The sequence below is a fragment of the Centruroides sculpturatus genome, unplaced genomic scaffold, assembly GCF_000671375.1.
Source record: "Centruroides sculpturatus isolate CEXI.00-Female unplaced genomic scaffold, Cexi_2.0 scaffold6, whole genome shotgun sequence".
NCBI classification, from domain to species: domain Eukaryota; kingdom Metazoa; phylum Arthropoda; class Arachnida; order Scorpiones; family Buthidae; genus Centruroides; species Centruroides sculpturatus.
Window position 1 is genome coordinate 868,959 of NW_019384869.1, and position 25,839 is coordinate 894,797.

A 25,839-nucleotide genomic window follows, 5' to 3' on the forward strand; every position below is an offset into this window, starting at 1 on the left:
ATATTAATTTATTTATTAGAAATTAAAATAAATATATTGAAAATTTAATTTTCTTCAATTTTTTAATCTTTATTCAAGTTAATTATCATTAATTCTAGTTTAAATTTACGTAATTTAAATAAATTTGATTGCTTTATTAACATAATAATTGTGAAATGTGGAGTAGTTAATGTAAATTGTATAATAAAGAAGAGAAAATGGAGGGAGAAAAAAATTAAAAATTATAAGATAAGAACTATACAAAATGTGAATGGAGAAATTATAATATAAAAGATGTAGAAAGTACTCGAGAATATTCATTAATTCTATATAATAAGGAGAAGAAAGAAGGGTGTTTAAATTATATAAGCTGCTAAATTCTAAAATAAGGAAGAGAAAATCATACAGGAGTGTAAAAATACTAAAATAAGGACTTGGGTACAGTACAAGAACTAAAATAAAGAATAGAAAACCTAAAAGGATCCAAAATTTCTAAAATAAGGAAGAGAAAATCATACAGGAGTGTAAGAATCCTTAAACAAATAATAGAGTACAACACAAGAGTACAACCATACTAAAACAAGTAATAATAAACGAGGAATAGGATGGAAAATTCTAAAAAAAAATTGAATTATTAAGATATAAAAACATGTAAAAATACAAGAAACGTGAGAAAATCAATAACTATCGACGTGATCTGGAGAAAATTTGATATAAAGATAATTAAAATGACAAAAGATAGCTTAGATCATTATCAATATAATCTCTTAGATCAAGTAGATTAAAAAAAAATCGATGTTTTCGGTAAATTTACCGACAGGTGAAGACAAGATTTAAATTATCGCCAATTTGAGGTTACAATTAAACAACACGAAAAAAAGGGCCTAAGGTAAGGAAGTGTATAAGGTAAAGCTACTTCCTTCAATGTAACTATTAATTAACGTTTAGATTAACAAGATATTATTGATTCATATCGCGTACTAACCTCAGTTTGTTTAAGTAATTAATTTAGGGAATTAAAAAAAATAAATAAATCTATAATATTTTTATATATATATTTTTTAAATGCTTAGTTAACTTAGTTCATTTTTATAGGAGGATTAGTTCACATTCTTGTTACGTCGAGTGGAATAATTGACATTCCATCACTTTTATGATATGAATCAAGGATTTATATTCTCATAAATTAATTCTGTATCTGTTAATGTAGTTATAGAACATAATTAGTTTCTATATAAAGGCATGCATAATCAAATTATTGATTTTTTAAAGTAGTTTTTGGGTTGATAAAGTTGAATGAGTTGGAAGAAAATGGGACAATTTTTTGGATAAAAATTGAATTTTTTAATGAGCAGATGTTGGAAATGTGTCTATAATTAAACTCCTTGATCTCTTAGAAATGATATTAAAAGAGTTTAAGCTAGTTGTATAATGATACAGGTGCAAATTTATATAGAAAAATTAGTGTTACACCTGCATTCTTTCACCTGTTCCTTAATTGTTTATTTATATATATATTTTTTAAATTAAATACTTAAATATCAATTAAATATTTAATTTAATCATTCACAGAAGCTCCTCACGTTCAAATTTATATCATAGAATGGTTCAAACTTAATATATAAAATTTAAATGAATAATAATAATCATAATAAATTTGTTTATTTTAATCTTTAGATTATGAAATTTTATTAAAATATAAACCATTAAAATATTATTTTATTAATAAAAACATTTAAAAAATTGAACATTTTGAAGCACGATTTACAAATCGAATTTTGCATTTACGTTTTATTTTGTTTTAAAAATAAATTTATTAAATTTTAATATTTAAAGAAAAATTATATGAAAAATAATAAAATTTACAGCTTATATTTTAATAAAATTGATATTTCATTATATATAATTCTATTGTGTAATATATCTAAATATGCAAAGTATAGACAATGAATTACTTTATAGTGATACGTTATTAATAATAAATGATAGTGTTTAATATTGATTTAATACACATATATACATATAATTTATATTTTAAAAGAGATTATTGAGAAAAATCAAATGAATCATCAAAATTTTCGAAATTTTACTACCGGATTGTGTAAATTTATTGCCTTATATTATGCAAAAATATATAAAATAATAATTTTTAAAATGTTTTAATTTATAAATATAAAATTTTTATATATTTTTATAAAGTTTTTTTAAAGGAATTTAAAGTTATTTATCGTATATCAAGTATAGAAGATGGATACAAACAAAACATTCCAAACTCCAAATATTTCGTTAGTTAATTACAGCATATAAGACCTAGATGAAAGAAAGATTGACAGGGATAAGATAAGAAATCTGGGACCACCATAGACTATTGACATGCGTGAAATTTTGGGTGTTAGAAGCGACACGTTGTGGTTAAAGAAGTAACACCTCTAAATTTTTTGTTATCTTTTGATCATAGATTTAAGCTGTTTTTTTTCTGGGTAGCTGTCTTGAAAAAAACGAACTTTGATCCCGGATTAGTGCCTTTTTTTATATATATATAAATTGTATATAAACTACAAGTATAGAACTTTAAAAATATATCCTATATATAATTAAATTGAATTTCACAACCCTATTCGAAGCTTAAGTTTCGTTTACTTTCTTCTCTGTTTTTTACGGTTCTTTTATAATTTCGTGTGATTTTTTATAAGTATAATTAATTTTTCACACTTTTATTTTATAAAAAATTTTACTAGAAACTATAAAAAACATTTTTTTTTAAATTATTATTATTATTTTTTTTTTTTTAANACTCTAATAATATATATTAATCAGTTTTATTAGATTTTTTATGAGTTTTTGTAATGTTTAGAAAGTTAATGTTACAAGGGAACTGTATGCAGTTTTGTGTTGCAATTAGTTCGCTTTTTAACGAGAAGTATAGTAATTGTAACGCCTAGAAACAGTAAAACAATTATATACAAGCAAACTGCTTCTATTTATTCTTATAACATCAAAAAGTGCCTATACATATAATATTTCTAATCTAAAATATAAAATTTAAACTAAAAATAACTCGTATGAAGGTTATAAATGTATAAAAATTAATAATTTATGCTTAATTTTACATAAACTACAAAGGCCTACGTAGAGACTGATTTGTATACGTAAACTAGCTTATGAAACTCTTCATTATTTACTGAAGAGGAAGAACCTCTAATATGTTACAGTTATGGCCACAGCAATTCTAAATCTAGTAGAAAATATGATAAAATAATAGCGAAAATATTCGAAATTATAAGAAAATTTAAGGAAATAAAAAAAATAGGTGAACAACTCACTTGCGTTTCGGTTAAACTTAGACTTTGAGCCAATTGTTTCCTTTCAGCTCCAACCACGTAATGGTTCTTCTCGAATGCATGTTCTAATTTCAATAATTGAGAGGGTGAAAATGCTGTCCTGATCCTTTTTGGCTTTCTGAACGGATGTAGAAGAAAACCCGATCCATCCGGACCTAAACACATTAAAATTAAATTTAAAACAACAACAACAACAACAACAACACATTAACCTTATAACTAGTTAGAAGCGAAGGAGAATATGTGTAAGGGGTGTTTTTTTTTCCTCGTGTTAAAGTTAATAAAAATATTATTATTATTATTATTTTTTAATGGTGAATACTCGGAAAGTGTTGTGTGTTTTCTTAGCACTTGAAGGGAGAGTTACCCCGAAGGAAATATTTCATTGATTTGACAGCCTTTGCTGACATTTATTAATAAAGAGCAAAGTGACATAAAAGCAAAACTGTGTTATCCATTTTGAAGAGTAAACCAAACTTTGGTTTTGTCATCCCGTTTATATTTGAATTTGGCTTCATCATCCCTCGACAAAATCATAATTTCCTTTATCAATTAAGAAATATTTACATATTTTAAAATTAACTAATGGATTTTAAATTGTCGTCTTTTATTAATTTATTTATAAGAAAAATTACATTTATTTCTCATTATTTTCTAATAATAAAATTGAAGTATTTAATAAAGAATTTCAATGTTAAAAATTTTTTATCCTCTTACAAAATCGTGGGAATTTTAAGTGTAAAATCATAATGTACAATAGTAGAGATAAATAAATAAATAAAATAATATAAATTCTAGTCATAATTTTCTTATTTAAACACACAAAAGAAAGAAATAAAATAAAAACGTGACAAAATTTTACTTAAAACGCAAAAGATTTTTTTTTTTTTAAATAATAATAAAACTTCTTCATTACTGTGTATTTATCTTTTATAAAAATAAAAGAAATCAACTAAACAACACCAAAAAAAAAAAAGAGAGAAAAATTTACTTTTAAAGTCGGTAAATTTAATTGGTGCAGGCATTAAATTAAAGTTCATCTCGTCATTGGTTCTATAAACGAAAGAACAATAGGAGGAAAAATTTACTTGATAAAATAGATAACAACACTAAGTGCTCGGATTTCTTCACGTATTTTTACTCACACACATACAACAAACGCATTTCCAAAATGGCTATTGTGTGCTTTAGTCATTTATGTTTAGCTTATGTAGCGACTTTACAAACATTTACGAATTTTTCTGCCCCTTTTTTTTGTGTTTAGTATCAATAGAAGTGCTATTTTTAGATAGAAGGAAAAGCTTGTTTAATTCTTTAAAAAATTCAAAAAAAAAGTTACAAAGAAATTTCTTAGATTTTTAAAAGAAATTCTGTTAAAAATCTAAGAAATCTTCTGGGTTAATAGAAAGAATTTTTTTTTTAATAGAAGTAAAAACTCGTTTGAAATTAATAAAGAAATTTATTAGTTTTTCAGTCGAATTTTTATTAATTAAAGCGTATATTTCGTTAAAATTTCTAAAAAATTAATTAGATTTTATAAAAAATTAAATACACTTCCGTTCTATCTAAAAAAAATAATGTTTTCCATTAATACTTAACCAGAAAAGACCTACAAATATTTGCTGCATCTATACAAAAATAACACCATAAGAAACGATTTTTTTTAAAGTAAAACAGCCTAAAATTGCCAAAAATGATGTTTTCAGATACAAGAAAAGTATCTTATCTTCTAAAAATTGGTTGTGTTTTAACAATAGTATACCATATTGCCCTTTAGTCATGTTATTAAATAAGTTAACTCTAGTTATATGGGCTAAATCATCTTTCACTCGCAAAAACTCATCATTTTTAAGCATCATCAAACAAGATAGTGTAATATATGGAAACGTCAAATTTTAAATTACATAGTCTTACCATTCTTAATATACTTTATATAATAATTTTCTTAAAGGACAATACATATTTTGGAATTATTGCCAACGCCTCTCATCAGTACAAGAACCACGCACATCACATGTTGACAGCTTTAGCTATATTTTGATCAATTGTATCACTAAAGCTACTTTATATATAAATATAGAGATTATATATTCATGTATATAAAAATCTTAACAGTTTATTTACATAAAACACTATGACTTAATAAAATCTGGCTTTAGCCTATATCTTATGTGTATATACACTTGAAGAGTTGTACCTCTTCATATTTTTTGACCCTGTTTTTAGTAAAGAAAATATTGCCAAGGGCTCTGTTTTATATTCATGGTCTCATCTGATGAACTGCCATTAAACTGATTGTAAGGCCGTTGATTAGCAGTGTGTGCTCAGAAAATGGTATGTTCACTCACCACACGTGACATTCTTTCGTAAGGATCCGGATTTTTTTTTTTTATTATTATTTTGTAACGTCAGTTACGTTACATATAATAAAATAAATATTTTCTATGGGTATTTTATTTAGTTCGGTCGTATAATTTACTACGGATACTTGTAAGGTATTTTAATGTAATTTTAGTGGAGATTAAACGCATTTGTGTGAAGATGTTACGTTTTAACACGATCGATATAAACGTATTCTATGCGTTACGTCGTTGATTTTAATCAGTTAAATGACAAAATGTGACTTTAAATAAACCGTGACCAAGCGGATTTGTGCAAATAAATGAATATTTATTATAATTTCACTCTAATAATATATATTAATCAGTTTTATTAGATTTTTTATGAGTTTTTGTAATGTTTAGAAAGTTAATGTTACAAGGGAACTGTATGCAGTTTTGTGTTGCAATTAGTTCGCTTTTTAACGAGAAGTATAGTAATTGTAACGCCTAGAAACAGTAAAACAATTATATACAAGCAAACTGCTTCTATTTATTCTTATAACATCAAAAAGTGCCTATACATATAATATACATTATTTTAAAAGCATTATGCATTGTTGTAATGCCTAAAAGCATATAGATAAGCAATATAAATGTATACATTACAACAAGCAGAATACATTCCCATTACAGATACTTCTTAGGTGTTTATTGTTGTTTCTTGTCAGAAGCATAACAATACAAGCACATCTTCACGATAAATATACGTACATACAAGAATATATACTCTTATAATGCCAAGACGTATGTATACAGAAGCATTCTTGTAACGTCATGAAGCACCTGTAAAAGCAGAGTATATTCTTTTAACGTCAAGTAGCCTATATAAAATTATAATGCTAAGAAGTATGTACAGTACTGTACATGTACACATTAATTCCTCGTAGTGTTTTGTTATAATCGATGCAAATTTATAGAATTAAAATCATTTATTTTAAATGTAATTTAAGAGCGAATATAGAACATAAATTAATTACTAAACTAATGATTAAATATTTCCTGTTATTATGTAATGAATGCTATAAAATAAATAGGTTATTATAATATTAATCATAAAAAAAACTTAACCTATTTATCAATTTTAATTTATAAGATGACGATTGTGTAAGTCGACATGTTATAAATAATAAGTTTATAATGTTAATTTTCAGTTTAAAAACTACTTTAAACTTGATTTATAAACGATTAAGTTACTCATTTTGATGAAAAATTTCTTAAAAATTTGATAAATAAAACATTTAAATGTTAAAAATTAATTATTTTTCCAATTTTTAAGATAATTATCTTTATTTTTAAGCATTTAAAATGTAATAATTCCTTTTTTTTAATGCATTTGCCTTAATTTAAGCCTTCGTTTATATTAGGACTTATTGTGATCATAATTTATAATATAAAAGAAACCTCTTTTCTCCATTTAAACAAATAGAGCCTTAAATTATATTCATATAGGCCCTAATGTGAGGCTCTACGATATAACACTTTTATTATTTACTGTAAATGTTTAAATTTCTTAATTATATTGAAAGAAAGACTTAATAAGTTAGAAAAATATGTAAAAATTTACTTACAAAATTGAATTAAATATTAATAATTATAATTTTTCATCTAAATCATCAGATAACGTCAATAAATCATAAGATTAAACACGAAACTAATTAAGGATCATCTATCAAATATTATTAATCCTTCGATCTTAAATATAAGTAAAATTTATTTTAAAAACTAATATTATATTATATATATTTTATATGTAATAGGAAAATTATTATTTTAGGAATTAATATAATATAAAGGAGAAGATTTATTAAAATTCTGAAAAGAGAGCTTGCGATACAAGGAAGTAAATTAACTGGAAATGCCTATTTCTGATATTAAAAAGATGTCAGACGTTTAAATCAATTAGAATAATTCATGAATTATAAGCTAAAACATTCGACAGCTAATCAGCTTAAGAGCTGATTAACAGATAAGGTGCGTTGATCAACTGTTACAACCCACTTTTATTTTCTTTTTTCTTTTAATTTAGTAAAATAATACACTTATAAAGCTAATCTCTTCTTATTACGAATGAATTAAACTTATATCAATTAATAAGCTTAAAAATTAAGCTTAAATAAGTTAAAATTTAGCTTTAAAAATTGGTTTTCTAAGTGTGATTATCGTTTAAAAAAATACAATATTTTGCTTTATTTATATTGTTAAAACCTTGTTTTTTTTTTAAATTTAGTAAAATAACACGCTTATAAATTCTAATATTATAAATTAATTAAACTTATATCAATTAATATTTAAAAATTTAGTTTAAATCTATAAATAGTACTGTTTTATAAGTCGAAAAAAAAGAGGATTATAATGAAAAATACCCCGATTTAAATTTAATATTTTTATTTTATTTTTTATAAATTATAATTATAAATAATTTATTTTTATTTTTAGCCTCTTATAAAGTTAATCCTCTTTATTATAAACGGATTAAATCTAAATAAAGCTTAAAATAACCAGAAAAATAAGAGATTAATATAAAAAAAACTATAATAATTAACTTATTTTTTTTTTATAAATTAACTCTTGGGTAATAATTATAAAAATTTTATTATAAATTTTTAATGTTTAGAACAGATTTTTAGATTTAAAACTATAACAGAGCTATATTATAGGCTATACCACACACCTAATAACTACATAAAAATAAATTTAATAATGGAATAATTAACTTTATAAACACCCAAAACCAAGTAGAATAAACGAAACTAGTTTTTTTATTTATATATATTAAGAAATAAATGATATGTTCAATAAGAGAATTTGTTTTAATTGAATCTAGAAACACGTTTCTAACAAGTTTTTCTTTTTTTTAACTTCTAGTTAATCCAGTTTTTATAAAAGTAGAAGATAAATTATTAAACTTTGAATAGGAAATTTCATTAATTTTTTTTATTTATTTATTTAGAAATTCATTTAACATAAACGATAATTATAACAATATTTCGTGAGATAAAACTTAGGTGAAATATTGTGTAAATAAAATTATGTGTTTATATAAAGTAGTTTTACTATATTCTTTAATACACAGAGTAGATATTTACTATACTGTACAATACATTACATATATAGGCTATATATGTAAGTAGGCCTACTATACTGTATAGTATATATATATATATTTTAACTATATTGTTTATATGTAGAGGTGCTTATATTCATAATAATTACTATAATAAAGTTGATATTCACTTATAGATTATAGAGGGGTTTATATTTACTATATATATATAGATAAATTATATTCTATTCAGTATATTTACTGTATATATATACTTCGCTAGCTATATTGTTAGTTTTTATCTATCAACGTTTAACAAGTTTACAGACATTTATTCAGGGTCAACTACTTCTATCTTTTTTGGAGATCGCTAACAGTTAATTAAAGGGCTATTTGAACAGGAAATTCAATTTAAAATGTTAAAATACCCGGCATTGACAACAAGGACGACTGCTTATCTTTATCGAGGTCGATCGAGATTTGCACAAATTTTCTCTCCTATACCTTATTATAGGGCATTTAGCCTATATAACTTTAATTAAAAAAATATATAGGCCTATATATATAATTCCAGATTATTTTTTATAGAAATTTATTAAAGTATAAGATGTTTAAAGAATTAAATTATTTATTTTATTCTTAATTAATTAATATTAATATATTTTTAAATGTTGTAGTTTATATTTTATATAATGTAATGATGATGACACTGATAACTTTTAACCTTTATTCGTTGTTATTTTTATTATATAGAGGCTTACTAAAATTTAAATATATAAAGAATGATGATAAATATTATCATAATTTTATTTAAAAATAAAATAAAATAAATTATATTTTTAAATTCGTAGATCTCATTTACCAATCGAGACTTATCCAAGCAAAAATACATCCATTTTGTCGGGTTATATGTTATTAGTGTTTATTTTTATAAGTGTTATTTGAAGTCGAAGAGATACTCTTAAGGCTTATAAAAATAAACAGAATTATAGAAAACTCTACTAATGAAATAAACATACAATTATAAACTTAATTGTAATTCATTTATATCTTTTCTTAAGTGGTAAATTTATCATTTAGCTCTAGAAGGAAAAAAAAGAAAAAAAATTGATGAGACTTTTAATTTTACTATTAGGAATGTAGCTTTTCTTAGAAGTGATTATCTAGAATATTTTCAACATATAAACTGTTTATTTTTCTTCTGATTATGAAAGTCACTAACGGTCAAACAGTTTAACCGTGAGAATTTGATGGTAAAGATATCGATTTATACAACTTACAGCTTAATAGTTTATTGATTTAAACATCATTTTTCTCAAATTTACTTTATATTTATAAAAGAATTTTGAGTTTACTTCTTACAGTTAGCTTATAAGTTAGTATCTTAAACTCTTATACTGTACAGTACTTACTTTTATAACAATTACGTCGACCCCCATAACACTGTTGATAATTCCGTTTTATATGAATTCCATGTTGTACGAGTCACTTAGATTTTACAAATACGTGAGCCGTTCACAGCCCGGCACACGTATTTGTAAGATCTAAGTGACTCGTACAACATGGAATTCATATAAAACGGAATTATCAACAGTGTTATAGGGGGTCGACTGTATTGTTATAGTTACATGTCATAATGGCTTTCTTATATCTTATAGTAAGCTTACTCTACATATAATACTGTATTTACAGTATTATAGTCTCTATATATCATTACAATAGGTTACATCACTATAATATCTTATAATTTTTCTTGTTATAGTGTCTTGTATTCTTACATCATCATATTATAGATTTTCACGAGATTTTAAGCTTTAAATACAATCAATAATATACAATATATAAGGTTCTATGAGGTATTATAGTAATACATAAGATGCTAGAAGATACCGTAACAAGAAAGTAGTATAATCTTATATGAGGATGAAGATGATAATATCTGTAACATTTTCGAGAACGGGAGGAGTTTCCTTTATAAAAAGAAAAAAAGAAATAAAGGAAATTAAAAAAATAAGTGAATAATAATCAAGCATGAAGTAAGATAATAAATACAAAAGACTTATAAGTAAATATTGATGTTAAAATCTGATGTTATTATATTATCAAGTAGAAGAATCTAATCCGGATATCAAAGGGAGAACGGATGTATCCCGCTAACATAAATTCAAATAAACAGCTACCAGATGTATTTTTATTAAATTTCCAAGTCTAAAATATTAATTAATGGTCATTAGTTAGTTAATTAAATCAAAAAAATAATAATAATAATAATAATAAAATAGTCTTTATATAAAATATAGAATCTATCTACAATTGACACACTTTGTTCTTAGTATGTAACATAATTTATAGCAAGAAACGATACAATCAAGATGGACGTTGACAAGCAGATTAAGGAAAAAACAGATTGACCGGAACTAAAGTGTTTAGAATTCCTAGCGATAGTTGCTAACACCTGTGACGAAACTATAATGTGTTGTATCACAAAGAGAAACGACAAAATAATGTATTATCTGGTGTCAAGTCGATATTTTATGTCTTCTAACCTGAATAAAGCTGTGATAACTCTGTTTGATTTGTTTTTTTAGAGGGGGGTCGACTTTAGAAATTAAAAAAAAAAGAAAGGAAACGAACTTCTTACACACAACTCGACTATCTCATCATTTCTTCTTTTATGTTTTGATAAAGTTTTATTTAATATAAAGATTTATAAATAAATCTTATGTTCCCCTTAGTTTTTAACATTAAATCATGAACTTATCTCTTGTATTTTCGAGTATCTTTCGCCTTTATAATTTATTAAGAACGTCTTAAATGCATTACTAAGGGCGAAACTCCTGTCTTGTTGCATACAAATGAACTTATTTTCTGGAAAAGTAAACGTATTTTTTTAAAATTATTTTATATTTTGTATCCTTAGTAATCCTATTAGATTATGTCAAGTAATTAATAGGATATATTTTTTGTATACCTATTAAGTATAGGAATTGGAGAATACTTTTTATATCTATTAAGTACATAGAATATTAAAGATACTAATTAATATAAGATCCTAATTAGCTAATTAAATAGTTAATAATATACTTTTTATTCTTTACAAATAGGATATAAAATATCTGATTAATAATTTTAGAATTATTAAATTTAATTTGATAATCTTAGAAAATTGGAACCAAAGTTTGCTTATAAGTATGCACTTTTTTAATGTTAAGAATTAAAGAATAAGGCTTATATTGACAGAAATTATAATAAATTATATAATGTTTATAAATAAACTGTGGTTTAGAAAGTAAAAAAAAAAAAGAAGCACTTTCTCTAGTGTCTTTCATAGCCTATAGGCAACTATTTTTACACCTTATATCATTAAACCAGACCATATGAGTAATTCCAGTTCGAAGGGACGTGAAACTAATTCATTTAACTTAACACCCACTGACATTGTATTGTATCAGAATAACAGGCAAACCGGTTTTTATAATATATATAAAATAAACACTCATTCAGTGGCATATACAACACAAAAGAATGGTGCGGAAGCACAAGTTTAAAAATCTTCGGCCCGTGACTTTTCTACTATTGTTTATTTAAAAGAACAATTTAATAAAATACGATTAAAGAATGTCTAGTATACTTTGAACCAATGGTTAAATCCAGTTTACGGAACTGCTTCTTTACCTTTTATTTTCTAATAACTATACTCGTATATATGACTTATACAATAGGTACTGTACTTGTCTCGAAGATTACATCCCTCCTCCCTTCTTTCAAGCATTTTTAACACAGTTTTATCGTAAACATTTTATTAATGATTATATTTTTAAACGAAATTTTAATATTTTTAAGGTATTAATGTGCTATTTTTTTTAAAGAAATATCTGTGTTTGTCGTGCGGTATTATTTCTAATTTACGTATTAATTTTTTTGTTAATTTTATGATAAAATAATACTATGTGTTTTTTAATGTTAATTAACTCTGTAAATGATATTGTAACTTGTTATACTTTTAAAAAAAAAAAAACAAGTTTTTATTTAAACAGGTTTTTGATTGGGTAGATTAAAAGATGTATTGAAAACTGACGGATTGGAGCAAAGTTAATGATCTAACAAATCTTGTAAATTATAAAATAAAAGACAAATTTCTGTCAAAACAACTTTCTCCTATCTTGCAATGTTGCAAATGTAAAGGGGGGAGTGATATATGCGCTGGTGTCAAGCTTCATTTTCCAGTTTGTTAAAACGAGGTAATAAATTTCCTCTTTATTAAGTTTGACTCTTTACCCCTTTCGTATATCCAAAGGAACCTCTTTACCTAGACGTCACATGACCGCCTGACGTCATACGCGTTCCCACGTAACCTGATAGGTGTAGGTGAGATTCGTCGAGCAAACGGCCTGCGGACCTGACCTTTGAACTTCGCAAAACGTGTGGAAGATAAGTGTTATCTATGGAGAATGAACACTTTTGTGTGGTTGTGCATTTTGCTTGTGTACACAGCTATGGTTTGTTATCTCTCGTGTTCCCACGTGTACGACTGCCTTGTAAATTAAATAACGAGCAAATAATACAGAACTTACCGTTATGGTACCGTATAACATCGTTGCTTCCTTATAATATCATTAGAATTTTTATTGCTTTGTTTCATTTAAAACTGAATTCCAGTTTAAAAATCAAATTTAATTCGTTTTGCGGGGCAGAAATCTGTCATTTTTTAAAATTAAAATAGTTTTTTATTTACAGAATGAAGACTATCAATTGAAGTACCTCTTCAAAGAGACTATAAAACACCCAGTACACCCACCCTTGGCCCAGTAGCCACAGGAGGTAAGTATCCACACCCTGTTCTGTCAGGTAGATAGCACAATAATTGCCAGTCACCAATAGACAAAGTTTCTTATCCACCATTGTCTTTTTTTGTTTAAAATAACAATATTGAATAATAATAAACACTATTTAAACAGTAGAAATATGATGAAGATAGCATTTTTATATCCATTAAATTGCATCATTCCAGCATTTAATTACTTTATAATGATGAAATAATATGCAATTACTTGCAATTTTTAAACAAAATAACTTTATAATAGATTTAAATTTATTTTAAAATATACCTTAAATATCTTCTTATATAATTTTTTAGTAACAATTAGGTGTAACATTACTTAATTAACATTACAATTAATCTTTACACAAAAATAGGTTTGTTAGGATGATTTTGTATGTGAAATTGTTAGTTTTTCGAGTTTAATTGTCTAAAAACTGTATTAAAATACTTCAGAGTTTCTCTTATATCCTGTGTATAATGAACTAATTGGTAGAAAATTACCTGTATTAGACAATAACACCTCCAACTGTGTGCCTTGTATAGGTGAGTTAGAAGTGATTCAACTCGATATTGTATTGTCTTTTGACTAGACAGAAGGATAATGAGCACAGATTGCACCCCTATATAACTTTACCAGGAACTATAGATGAATATATAGGTCCATAACATAAAAGAACCTATTGTGATCTGTACGCATCAATTCTTTTCTATACACAAAACTACTTATGATCTTTAGCATTAATTATAATTTAGAACAAGAGGCTCTTCAAGGACGTTTCTTGTAAATTTATAATAACGACTTATCTGTGTATAGAAACATTTAAAAAAATATTAAATTTATTAGTTAAAATAACGTTAAACCTCCAGGCATTCTTTAAATATATTGTAATTGTCTTTCAATCTACTTGATGAAGATAAGATCAGTTCTTACGACATGTGCTTTTTTTTCGATGGTTCACGAGTGATTTGTTCAAAAAATATGAACGTGATAAGGAATTTCTTAAAAAAATAGACGTGGTACAAGCATTAACATCGCTGCTAGTTAAGGAAAAAATAGGCATGTTAGCCAGAAAAACTGTTATTAGTTAAGGAAAATCAGGCATGGTACATTGCAGTTAATCAAAAATTATGTGTAGTACAAGCGAAAACAGTCATTATTAGTTAAGCAAAAAATAGTAGTAGTGGACTGTGTGGTTAAGCCAAAAAATATACGTGATACCAGCATTAAATTAAGCATAAAGTAAACACGGTGCACTGAAGGATTAATCCAAAAATACACGCCTTAGAAAAGCATTGAAAATTGTGATTAGTTAAGTAAAAAGGACACGGAACAGGGTAGTTAATGTGGTATAACCATTGAAATAATCCAATTAATTAGGAAAATACGCGTGGTACAACAACTGAACAATCTCTGCTAGTTAGTCGAGAGAACAAGTGGTACAACCACCGAAAATCACTATCGGTTAACCAAAAAAAAAAGTAAACTTTGTACACTGTAAGACTAATTCACAATTAATTGACCAAAAAATGAATTAACCAAAGTATATAAGATGATTCTATAGAATTTGTTAATCAAAAAACAATCGTGGTATCGTACACTACGACCGAAAGATACAAACTTGCGTTAAACAGCAGAAAAATATATAGAAAGATAGTGTAGTGTCATTACGTGACTGAATTATAATTTGGCCTGTTGGTCAGGTGTTTCTATAAAATACATAGACTATGTTACGTCGTTACCAAGGTAACAATAAAAATAGTGGTGTTATTTTGAAACTGATAGTGGTAATAACCTAGAATGGTTGAAAGAATGTTATTAAGTTAAGCAAATAAAAATTTTCATAATTTATCCTGTGAAAAGATTAAGTTCCATTAAACATGAATAGGTTATGGAAGAGTGATTTTTCCATACAAAAAAAAAATATATATAACTCGTATATATGACTTANTATATATGAAAAAATCCTTTGAATATATTTATTTAATTTTTTTAAATTAAAATAAATAATAATTTAATATTTAATAAATTAGTAAATGGCATTTACGTAAATACTTCTTTTTTTTATATTGAGAAAGTGTTAATTATTTAATGTATGGATATTTTAATATATTATGCAAACAGAAGTGTTAATTATATTATATGAATTGCATATTTAACTAGTGTATTATTATATTATAATAATTTGTCCTAAATTTGTCCCTAACATCCCAGTTTATACTAAAATGATGAAGCATAAAGCGTCGATATTATGAAATATCGACTGCTGTTATGCTGTTATGCTGTTATATGGGGTGTGGCTAAATAATATTTATTTGGAAGATTGTATTTCTTTACGTTACATGAGTTAATGATTGTGTTTTTGTAAGCTACTAGCATCTTATGGTGTGTTTTTATAAGATATTGACAGTGCTTTTATATTATAACAGCATTGCTGCTAGTGTTTTCTGTAAGGTACAGTACTAGCGCTACTGATAGTGTTTTCATTAAGGTACTGTACCAGCGTTATTGATAGTATTTCTATAGGGTAACAACGTTACTGACTGTTTCTGTAAGGTACCCACGCCACTCCTATAGATGTTTCTACTCATTCATAGCCCAAAGATGCTGTACTGTACATTACTTCCTAAGCTACTTTACTAGGCCTAGTAACATCATTTTGCTCCTATAACGAAGTCCACATTTTTTTTTCTCACTTAATTTTACTTATTATAATATTAATTAGTTAAATTTAATTAGCATTTTTCGCTATTTTTAAATTAAACTCGAATAGTATTTGCATTATTTGAACTATAAAGCGCATCTAAAAAATCATTTTTTATTAAATAAGAAAGTAAATTTTTTAATGTAGAATTACTTTAATATATAAAAAGTAATAATTTTACATTTAAAAATATATATTTACATCTAATTTTTTTTATAATTATACCTTTAAATCTCGATTAATTTATGCAAAAATCTAACTTAGATTTTATAGTTCGCGAATAGAGCGCAATTTATACATTTATTACGCTTTGGAATACTTAGAATTATAGGTTTATAAATTAAAAATTATATTAAAAATAAACAAAATTATTTACTAAATTTAAATTTTACATAATTTACAAGAGGATAGTATAAGAATAATTAGAAAAACTATAATTAGAGCTTAAATTGCGCCCTTGATAAAATATTCTATGGAAAAACTTCGCATTTTTCCATAGATTAGAGTATAAATATCTAAATTTTTTGGATAAAAATAAAAATTATATATTCTTTAGAGTTTCGAGACTTATACTGGGATTTAGAGACTAGAAAATGGGCTCTTATTTCTGCAAGTGTGTTGTATATTCATGATTTTAACAGAGGTAAACGAGATAATTTTTCGTAAGGTCTCAGGTGGGTTATTTTAGCAGGAACGGAAGCGGGTATCAATTTCATCCACGTGTTACACACTAATTTGGAGGTCATGACCTGCTAGTTGCAGTTAACAAGCGACTTTAGAGGGAAGCTTTAAAAAAAAATTCCGATTTTAATCGTTGAAATACTAAAACAGTGGATGCCGTTCGTGGATTTAAAGACGTATTCGACCCTTTAAAATTTGATCATTTTAATAAGAAAATTAAATTTAAAATGTGTTCTATTATTTAAATATAATTAATTATCGACTTATTAAATATTTTTATAAAGATAAAATTAATTTTAAAACAGAATAAGACCTATATCTTAACTTAAGTTTATGTTAATTTAATAGGTGAATGCTGATTAGAAAAGTTGTTTTAAAAACATTACGTATTCAGTTAGAATGTTTTAAAAGTTAACGAGAAAATTAACTTTATTTCCGGTCCTTAATGTGCTGTATAATAAAAGTGTACTGTTTATTAAAGCATGTTAGTTAGCGCATCTTTTATCAAAGTGCATCTATGACTCTCAGCAGGTATGATTGCTTCCACGTTCTTCATTAACATCTCATTTCCTTTTCTATATTGCCTATTACTCTTCAATTTCTACAAAGTGCAAATAATTACACTAGCCAATTCTCTACTTTAAATCCTACATTTTTTTATATATATAATTTTAACGATTTTTTAACAAGACTCTCATCACTTCTCCTTGGTATAAGTCGATTAACTTACTTTCAATTAAATTATTATTATGTTTAAATGCATAAAATAAATAAAAATTGTATTTAAAAAAACTAAATTTAAAGTTATTATGTATTTTTATATTCAAAAATAAATTTTTCTGCGAGTTTTTTAAAGAGAAAACTTTCAACATTTAATGAATTTTAGTGCAATTAAATTACTTTTTACGAGTTTACTTGTATTAAATTTACAAATAATAAAACCCGAAAGACTCGAACAATTAGCATAATATATAATAAATTGTATAGAATTATTAGAGTATGTAATCTTAGAAAGCGTAGGCCTTCGTATGTAGAATTAGTTGTATGCGATTTTTATTATTTAATAAGGGCATGAAAGAAATTTTATTGCATACTTATACATTCCTATGACATTAATATGATGTGAGAACAATCGTGTCTTATTGAATTATACAGTAAGCCATTTACATTACAATAGAAAAATTATCCAGAAGATAAAAGACAAACATTGCAATGTTAAATATTAGGACAAGTTTTGTGTTATGTTTATTATATAAAATAATATATATTTTTTAAATGCTTAGTTAACTTAGTTCATTTTTATAGGAGGATTAGTTCACATTCTTGTTACGTCGAGTGGAATAATTGACATTCCATCACTTTTATGATATGAATCAAGGATTTATATTCTCATAAATTAATTCTGTATCTGTTAATGTAGTTATAGAACATAATTAGTTTCTATATAAAGGCATGCATAATCAAATTATTGATTTTTTAAAGTAGTTTTTGGGTTGATAAAGTTGAATGAGTTGGAAGAAAATGGGACAATTTTTTGGATAAAAATTGAATTTTTTAATGAGCAGATGTTGGAAATGTGTCTATAATTAAACTCCTTGATCTCTTAGAAATGATATTAAAAGAGTTTAAGCTAGTTGTATAATGATACAGGTGCAAATTTATATAGAAAAATTAGTGTTACACCTGCATTCTTTCACCTGTTCCTTAATTGTTTATTTATATATATATTTTTTAAATTAAATACTTAAATATCAATTAAATATTTAATTTAATCATTCACAGAAGCTCCTCACGTTCAAATTTATATCATAGAATGGTTCAAACTTAATATATAAAATTTAAATGAATAATAATAATCATAATAAATTTGTTTATTTTAATCTTTAGATTATGAAATTTTATTAAAATATAAACCATTAAAATATTATTTTATTAATAAAAACATTTAAAAAATTGAACATTTTGAAGCACGATTTACAAATCGAATTTTGCATTTACGTTTTATTTTGTTTTAAAAATAAATTTATTAAATTTTAATATTTAAAGAAAAATTATATGAAAAATAATAAAATNGCTGATTTTGACAATGGTTACGTGTGACAAAGTCTCTATTTTATATTTTTTTTATAATTATTTGCGTCACTCGCATCCCACTACAGACCTTACAAAAATAGATTTTCGTGCTTAATATTTTTAAACTTTTTGGATAAATTATCAATTTAATAAGTATTTTTCGTATATTTTATAATCGTTAGTGTGTATTTTTGTTAGTTTTGTGACCGTTTCTGTGCGTTTTTAAGGGAATTTTTGACGTTGCAACGATTTTCTAGCCTATCTTTTAACGTTGCAAATGTTTTTCTTGGCACTAATGCTAAATGATAACCGATAAAAAAAAGAAATACATTACAAGTTACAAATATTTATAATGTCAATGGGGCAATAAGGATATGTTTACTTATTCATTTATTATACTATAGCGTGAGGCAGTCTTTTTTTTTCCTGTGTAGTTTAATGAGTAAAGTAGCCTACTGACACGAAGGATTTTGAACAAAATCCTTAGTGTTTAATTGTAAAAAGGATGAGAACTTACCTGGTATTCTATGAGGTAAGAATCTCGGATGCCGCGTCAACAACCAAGGATATAAGGGATAAGTTTCTCTGCCCAGCAGAAACGGTGACACAGGTTGAAGTTGGGGTGGACAAGAATTAAGTCCCACTTGGCCGGCATACTGCGTATCGGCATAAATTCCCGATCTGACTCCACACAAACTGTCCAGGTATGCAGCGGGAGTGTTGGAAACCACAGGGAAAGTCGGTACAGGAATCACAGGTTGTTCATTCCTACAATGCGTTGGCGACCTAACGTGAGCGGGTGGTGGACTCAGTGATTTAGTTTCATTTCTATTACATTCCCGTACGGGTGAAGTTTCGCCCGATTCTTTACCAACGATAGATTCAATAGAAAAACCCAATTTCGGTTTGGAGCATACAGGTAGAACTGGAATGGGTGCGAGAGGCATCATTCTGTAATGCGATGCCGACTGTTGCCGGCCCTGATGTGTGTGTGTGTTATTTCAGCTTCAGCTTCACTTCATCTTAGCTCAAGTCGATAATTATCCGACGTTTCTGGTATTTTGATAGGCTAATTACCGCACTAAGAATGTTATAGACGATAATGCAGACTCCCGATTGGACGAGCCAACTCTAAATGCGTTATACGAAACGTGCTATTTGCTGCGGAGCTGTGGTAATTGTCGCTAACTGAGAACAGAGAACGGAGCGTCACTGCTTGACTCCTATTGGTTGAATTCTGGTCAGGCTGGACCAGTTTGTGGCGTCACTCTCTCCTCTAGCCTATATACGAACAGAAGGTGAATGATACTCACACATAACACCATTTACACTATTGCAACTTCATTACTCTTAATTATTTCTGTACGGGCTTGCATATTTTTAGATAATAATTACTTTATGATAAGCTAAATTTTTATATTCTTTAAATATTTAATGTATTTCCTATCATTTATACTAATTAATAAATATTAATGATGATGTTATACACTCATATCTTCCTTGTAAACCTATGCTAAACCTATATATTTTAATTTATGCACATACTGCCATGATAAAGACAAATTTTTTCTTATTTTTATGAAATATCATTGACGAAATTCTTGTATAATTTCATATTTAAGAAAAAAAAAATCTATTATAATTTTAATTACAAATAACTTTTAAATACTTCAATTTAAAATAAATAAAAACTCTTAATTAAAATGACTTTTACTTTTAATTTTTCTTTTTATTATAATAAAAAATTCTTTATTATTATTATTTTTTTTTTAATTTTCATTTTTTTAAATAATTAAAACCATGATTAATTATTAAATAATTTTCATTATATTTTTTTCTGATTTCGTCATAAAAATTTTTTTAACTATAAGCCAATTAAAAAAAAATTATTTTATGTATTAGAAGTCTTATAATTAATTATACTAATTAGAAGTTTTAGTATTTATACGTTTATGTTTAATAAATATATTTATTTTTATTTGCTAGACAAATTTTAATCTATGAAAAATGAGCAAAAATACCAACAAAATAGGGAAAATTTTCTTGTATTTTTCTCAGGTTTTTTGCTTATTTTTCTCAGTTTTTTTACCCAGTTTTTATTCCTTTTTATTTTTTTTTCTTATATTTTTTTTCAATATATCTTTACTTAAATCTTCAAAAAATTATAATAAAAATTAATTTTAATTATAGTCTAATTATTTAAAATAATGTATTACTTCTTAATAGTCTTTTTAATTTTGATAAAAAATTTTTTGTATTTTTTTTGTACTTTATTTTAGTGTACTGTACAGTATAATACGCTACATACCAAAAGTCGGTTAACCATTATAAATACTAAATTATTGTCTTGTTTAACTAATTTATTACTCGAAAAAATTGTACAAAAATTTAAATTACAGTATACTTACAATAGCGAGTTGCTTGAAAAAAAAGAACACGGTTAACTGACTTTTGGGCCACCCCTATAGCTAAATAAATAAATAAGATTTAAGATAAAAAATAATAATTACTGATAGCTATTTATTATCAGTAATTGAATATAAATCTTGTTAGAGTATCGTGTAACTATCAATGTAGATACTAATCAACACTAAACGATACATTTCAAGTCTATAAAAATCAATTAATTTATTTAATTTATAGCTTTAAACTTAAAAAAGAAATATATAGGCCCTATATATGCATATAAATTTATAAAATATAATTTTCACTCAATTAAATTAATAATAAATTTAATGAAAAAATTGATTAAAAAAATATTATGTATTATGTAAAGAATTTATATTTTATAAGTCTACATTTAGATATTTATATTTATAATTTAAATATGTTACTTCTCTTTTTTTTTATGTATAGAAGAAGCAGCATGTTACTCCCTTATATATAGGGTAACATGTTAAATTTAAGAATTGTTACGTTATTAAACACGAAGAAAATTCCCCAATATTAAATAAAAGAGGATAAAGTAAAGAATTGCTTATAAGAGAATGTTATAGTCTTTGTATCGTGTATATTTTGTGTAATATTTTACACTCGACTCTAGAAAATTTTTTTTTGTGTTTGGGGGGTATTGACATGCCAATTCTAGATAGGTTGATGCCTCTCGGGAGAAGTACACATCATTTCAGATAGGTTAGTGTTTTGTTTTTCTCTCGCCAGACGGCGTTAAGAATACAAGCTGGGGGGTGATTTATTGCACGAGATTCTGTAGCGACCAATCGCGAGATCTTTTCTTAGTTAGCCTCTAAGCAGGGTATCGAATATCGTATTGTTTGTGTTGACGTGGATAGGGCTATGCTGAAATAGAAGTGTTGCCAATATCTCTTTAAATTATCACAATTTGTAAAGGGGGGATAATATTATATTTTATCCTTTCCAGAATTCGAATTTTTATCGTTTTATAAATGAATATATACGATAAGAAACTTACGAAATTATTTAATAAAATAATTTATTTGACGTTGATATATAAGAAATCTTTTTGATGACTTTACGTTTTAAAATCTTGTATAGTCATTGTTTCTATTTAACATATCTGATTATATTTAAATTAATGATCATTACTTCTTATTTAATGTTTTAAGAACTAAATATGTGTAAAATTATAATGTTAATATGTAAAAATTGATAAATTTAATATCATTTTGTTCGTATTTTTATTGTGTAACGTCGAAGCCGTAGGCAGGAGTAACGCATTTGAGACAGCATCCTCACTTACTGCACAAAGTAAGGCGTGTTCCAATTTGAAGGTAATTACTTAGATGTTAACTAATAGGTCGTAAAACGATCAGTTTTCAGGATTCCTTAAACTTAACTAAGAAGCCGCTGGTGTGAGATGGGAGGGGTGACCACACACGCTGTTCCCTAAACTCCTGCTGTTTCGGATAAGGATCCTTTAGAACAAAGACAAGAACCATGTTGAGTTTTTCTCTTCGAATTTTACATTTTACATTATATTGGCATTATAGTATGGTAAATTTTACAGTGATATTACCTTATTCCACCATTTTAAACCACTGTTTGAAGTGATGCCATTTGAAAAAAAATGAGGTTACGGGTTATTATTCAGGCGATTTCCTCAAATTATTTACGTTTTTTTTATATTAAAATAAATTTTATTATGTATTTATAAGATAATTTTTCAAATAATTTATATTTTAATTTGAGATTTCTTAGAAATATTCATTTAAAAAGTAAAAATATCATGCTCATTGGTGCGTGTTAGATCAGCAAAACTATTTACATTAAAACTGTTTACTATTATTTTTATTCGGAAAAAAAATGTATTTTAAATGAAACTTGTTTTCGTAAGAAAAATTAAATATATAATTTTTTTTTTACAAATTAAAATTTAATAAATCTCATATTAAAGAGTATATGCAAGGAAACGTCACAGACTAATGACGTAATTTTTATATCAGTAAATTCACGTGATATAATAGGATAAGTGTCCAACAAATGACACACGTAGGATTGTTGTAACCGGAAGTATTCGCCACCTGTTGGTGTGACAGGAAAACATTACACGCTTTGCCAACTGTACTCAACTGTGACATAGATCGTCTCGGTCACGTGATGGCAGCGGGTGATGTGAATGAAAGACGTGTGCTAAACCATCAACAACACAAGATGAAAACGTGATAACACATATCCTTACATTGTATCAGAATGAGCCCAAACTGTTTCAAAATATTTTGATAAGGAACTAAACCATCGATGTGTCAGCAACCAACCGATAGAGAAGTCAAACCCGGATAATCGATTAAAGATTATTTATTGTTTCGAATATTTCCATTAATTAAATAATTGTCGTTTTTTTAAAATTATAAATTAAATTTCAATCAGTTCACTAACATAAATTGATTTAAATTGTTCAAAAGTTCGACTTCTTTTTGTATCATTTCTGCAAAAATTTTATACAAATGTGTTAAATTTGTTTTTACAATTAAAATTAATTTTTTAATAGTAAAAGTTTATTAGCTCTCCAGTAAAATGTATAACAATTTTTTTAAAGTTTCTTCTATATTTTTAACGTTAAGTATTCAATTTTTATAATTACTTGAAACATTATTCAGTAAAACTAAACTAGGATAAAATTAGACATAATTTATTTTATTCGTAGATAAAAAGGAGACTATAATGAGAACCAAAACAGATATATAGGAGAAAGATCTAAAGGTTTCCTATGTAGATAGAGATTCCAAGAAGCTTTCTCTTCCTCCTTCATAGGAAAAGAAGCTTCATAGAACCTCTACCTACAGAGGACTTTTAAAATCTCCTCTGAGGAGGAGGAAGAGGAAGGAGATTTTAAGAGTCACTTCAATTGTTAAAATTACACCATATTCCTTATTTATGCTTATTAATACGTAGAAAGAATTTTGTATTTAGGAAAATCAACTAGAGTGAGTTACAAAAAGAAAATTTATTTGAAATAAATATAATAGTGGAATTTTTACAACTCCTTTGAAAGTTAAAAATATAATATTCTGGATAGTATATAGAAGATCTAAAACATTATATTTATCTTAATAATATCTTTCTTTGTGCTCTTAAAATAGAATAATTAATTATTACAATAAATTATTCTAGTTTTGAATAGAATAATTTTATTATTTTCTATAAAAGCCGTTGATAAATGTAGTTAACTGTAAACAAACAATTAAATACTTGAAAGTAATCGAAGTAAAAAAGATATGTAAATAATTATTAATATATTTTAAAGATTTTTACAACGAATTCTTCGCCCATTTGGTTCAAGTTATTGTAAGAAGGTAGCCTATTAGAACTGTCTGTCTGTATATAACTTAACAAATATACAGATAGACAGATGAAACAATAATATTAACTATTTTTAAACGCGTTAAAGGTCCTAAATATAGAATAATTAACGTTAATAACGAGGCGTAAGAATTTTATAATTAAAAATTCTTAAATTAAAAGCAAAAATCTTTATAAAAATATAGCCTATATTCTTAAATTAAACAATTCGCAATTAAAAGATAAATTAATTTAGTTTACAAAATTTAATTAAAACAAATTCTAATATAGAAAAATCTACAAAATTATTATTATATTTATATAATAAGCTTTATATACATTAAAAGTTTCGAAAACAAAATAGAAAAAAAAGGTTATATACATACATAACACCAGGTTATTTATTTATTTTAATTCATTTAAAGCTTATAGATCTAAAGCCTAACACCAGGTTAATTCTTGGAATTCGTTTAAATCCAACAAAATCACAGGAAAGAGAAAATCCGTAATGTAAATAAAACACAGTTTGTAATATTAAACAAAGGGTGGAAAATTTTTCAATAAACTCCTCATTATGATAGATAACTGTAGGGATTAAGGAGTTTAACGAAATGGGCTTGTTGCGTAAAGCTGTATCATCAAGCACAGCAGATAAGGGTTTCAAATTAAGGAACATCTAGTAAACATCCTAAAGCCTTTTCGCTCCCAGAAAACTTATATAAACACGTCGTATTTGTAATCATACACAAGCATACACACTATCTTCTCCCAATGTATAAACAGCAAGTCATTTCAATTCACAATATCTGGTTCGATCTTGGCTAATTTTATAAGCATTGTGTCAATATAGAGAGAGAAAGTGGGGAGATTTTGTTTTAAGTAATACAAAAGATTAAAAATTGGTTATCGAATCTTTTAAAGATTAATTTATCGTATAAAATTCTCTCTTTTTTTTAAAAATGGCGTATAGGACTAACCATTAAAATTTTACCGCATTATTTACAGATTGGTGTGCATCTTCTTTACACCGAAATGCTTTTTTAGAATTTAATTAATGTTT

The 25,839-nt window shown here is 25.5% G+C and overlaps 1 protein-coding gene across 1 annotated transcript in view; it reads right to left on the reverse strand.

Annotated features, from left to right (window-relative positions):
* The window catches only part of LOC111630857 (homeobox protein EMX2-like), a 27,928-nt gene extending 7,716 nt beyond the window's left edge, over positions 1-20,212 (reverse strand). Inside the window, exons 1-2 of the mRNA XM_023375019.1 lie at positions 19,540-20,212; positions 3,303-3,475 (exon numbers count right to left, since the gene is read on the reverse strand). Of these exons, the coding sequence (XP_023230787.1) occupies positions 3,303-3,475; positions 19,540-19,972 (606 nt within the window). The 5' untranslated portion in view covers positions 19,973-20,212. The remainder of the gene's footprint in view (positions 1-3,302; positions 3,476-19,539) is intronic.
* Positions 20,213-25,839: the final 5,627 nt, after the last annotated feature.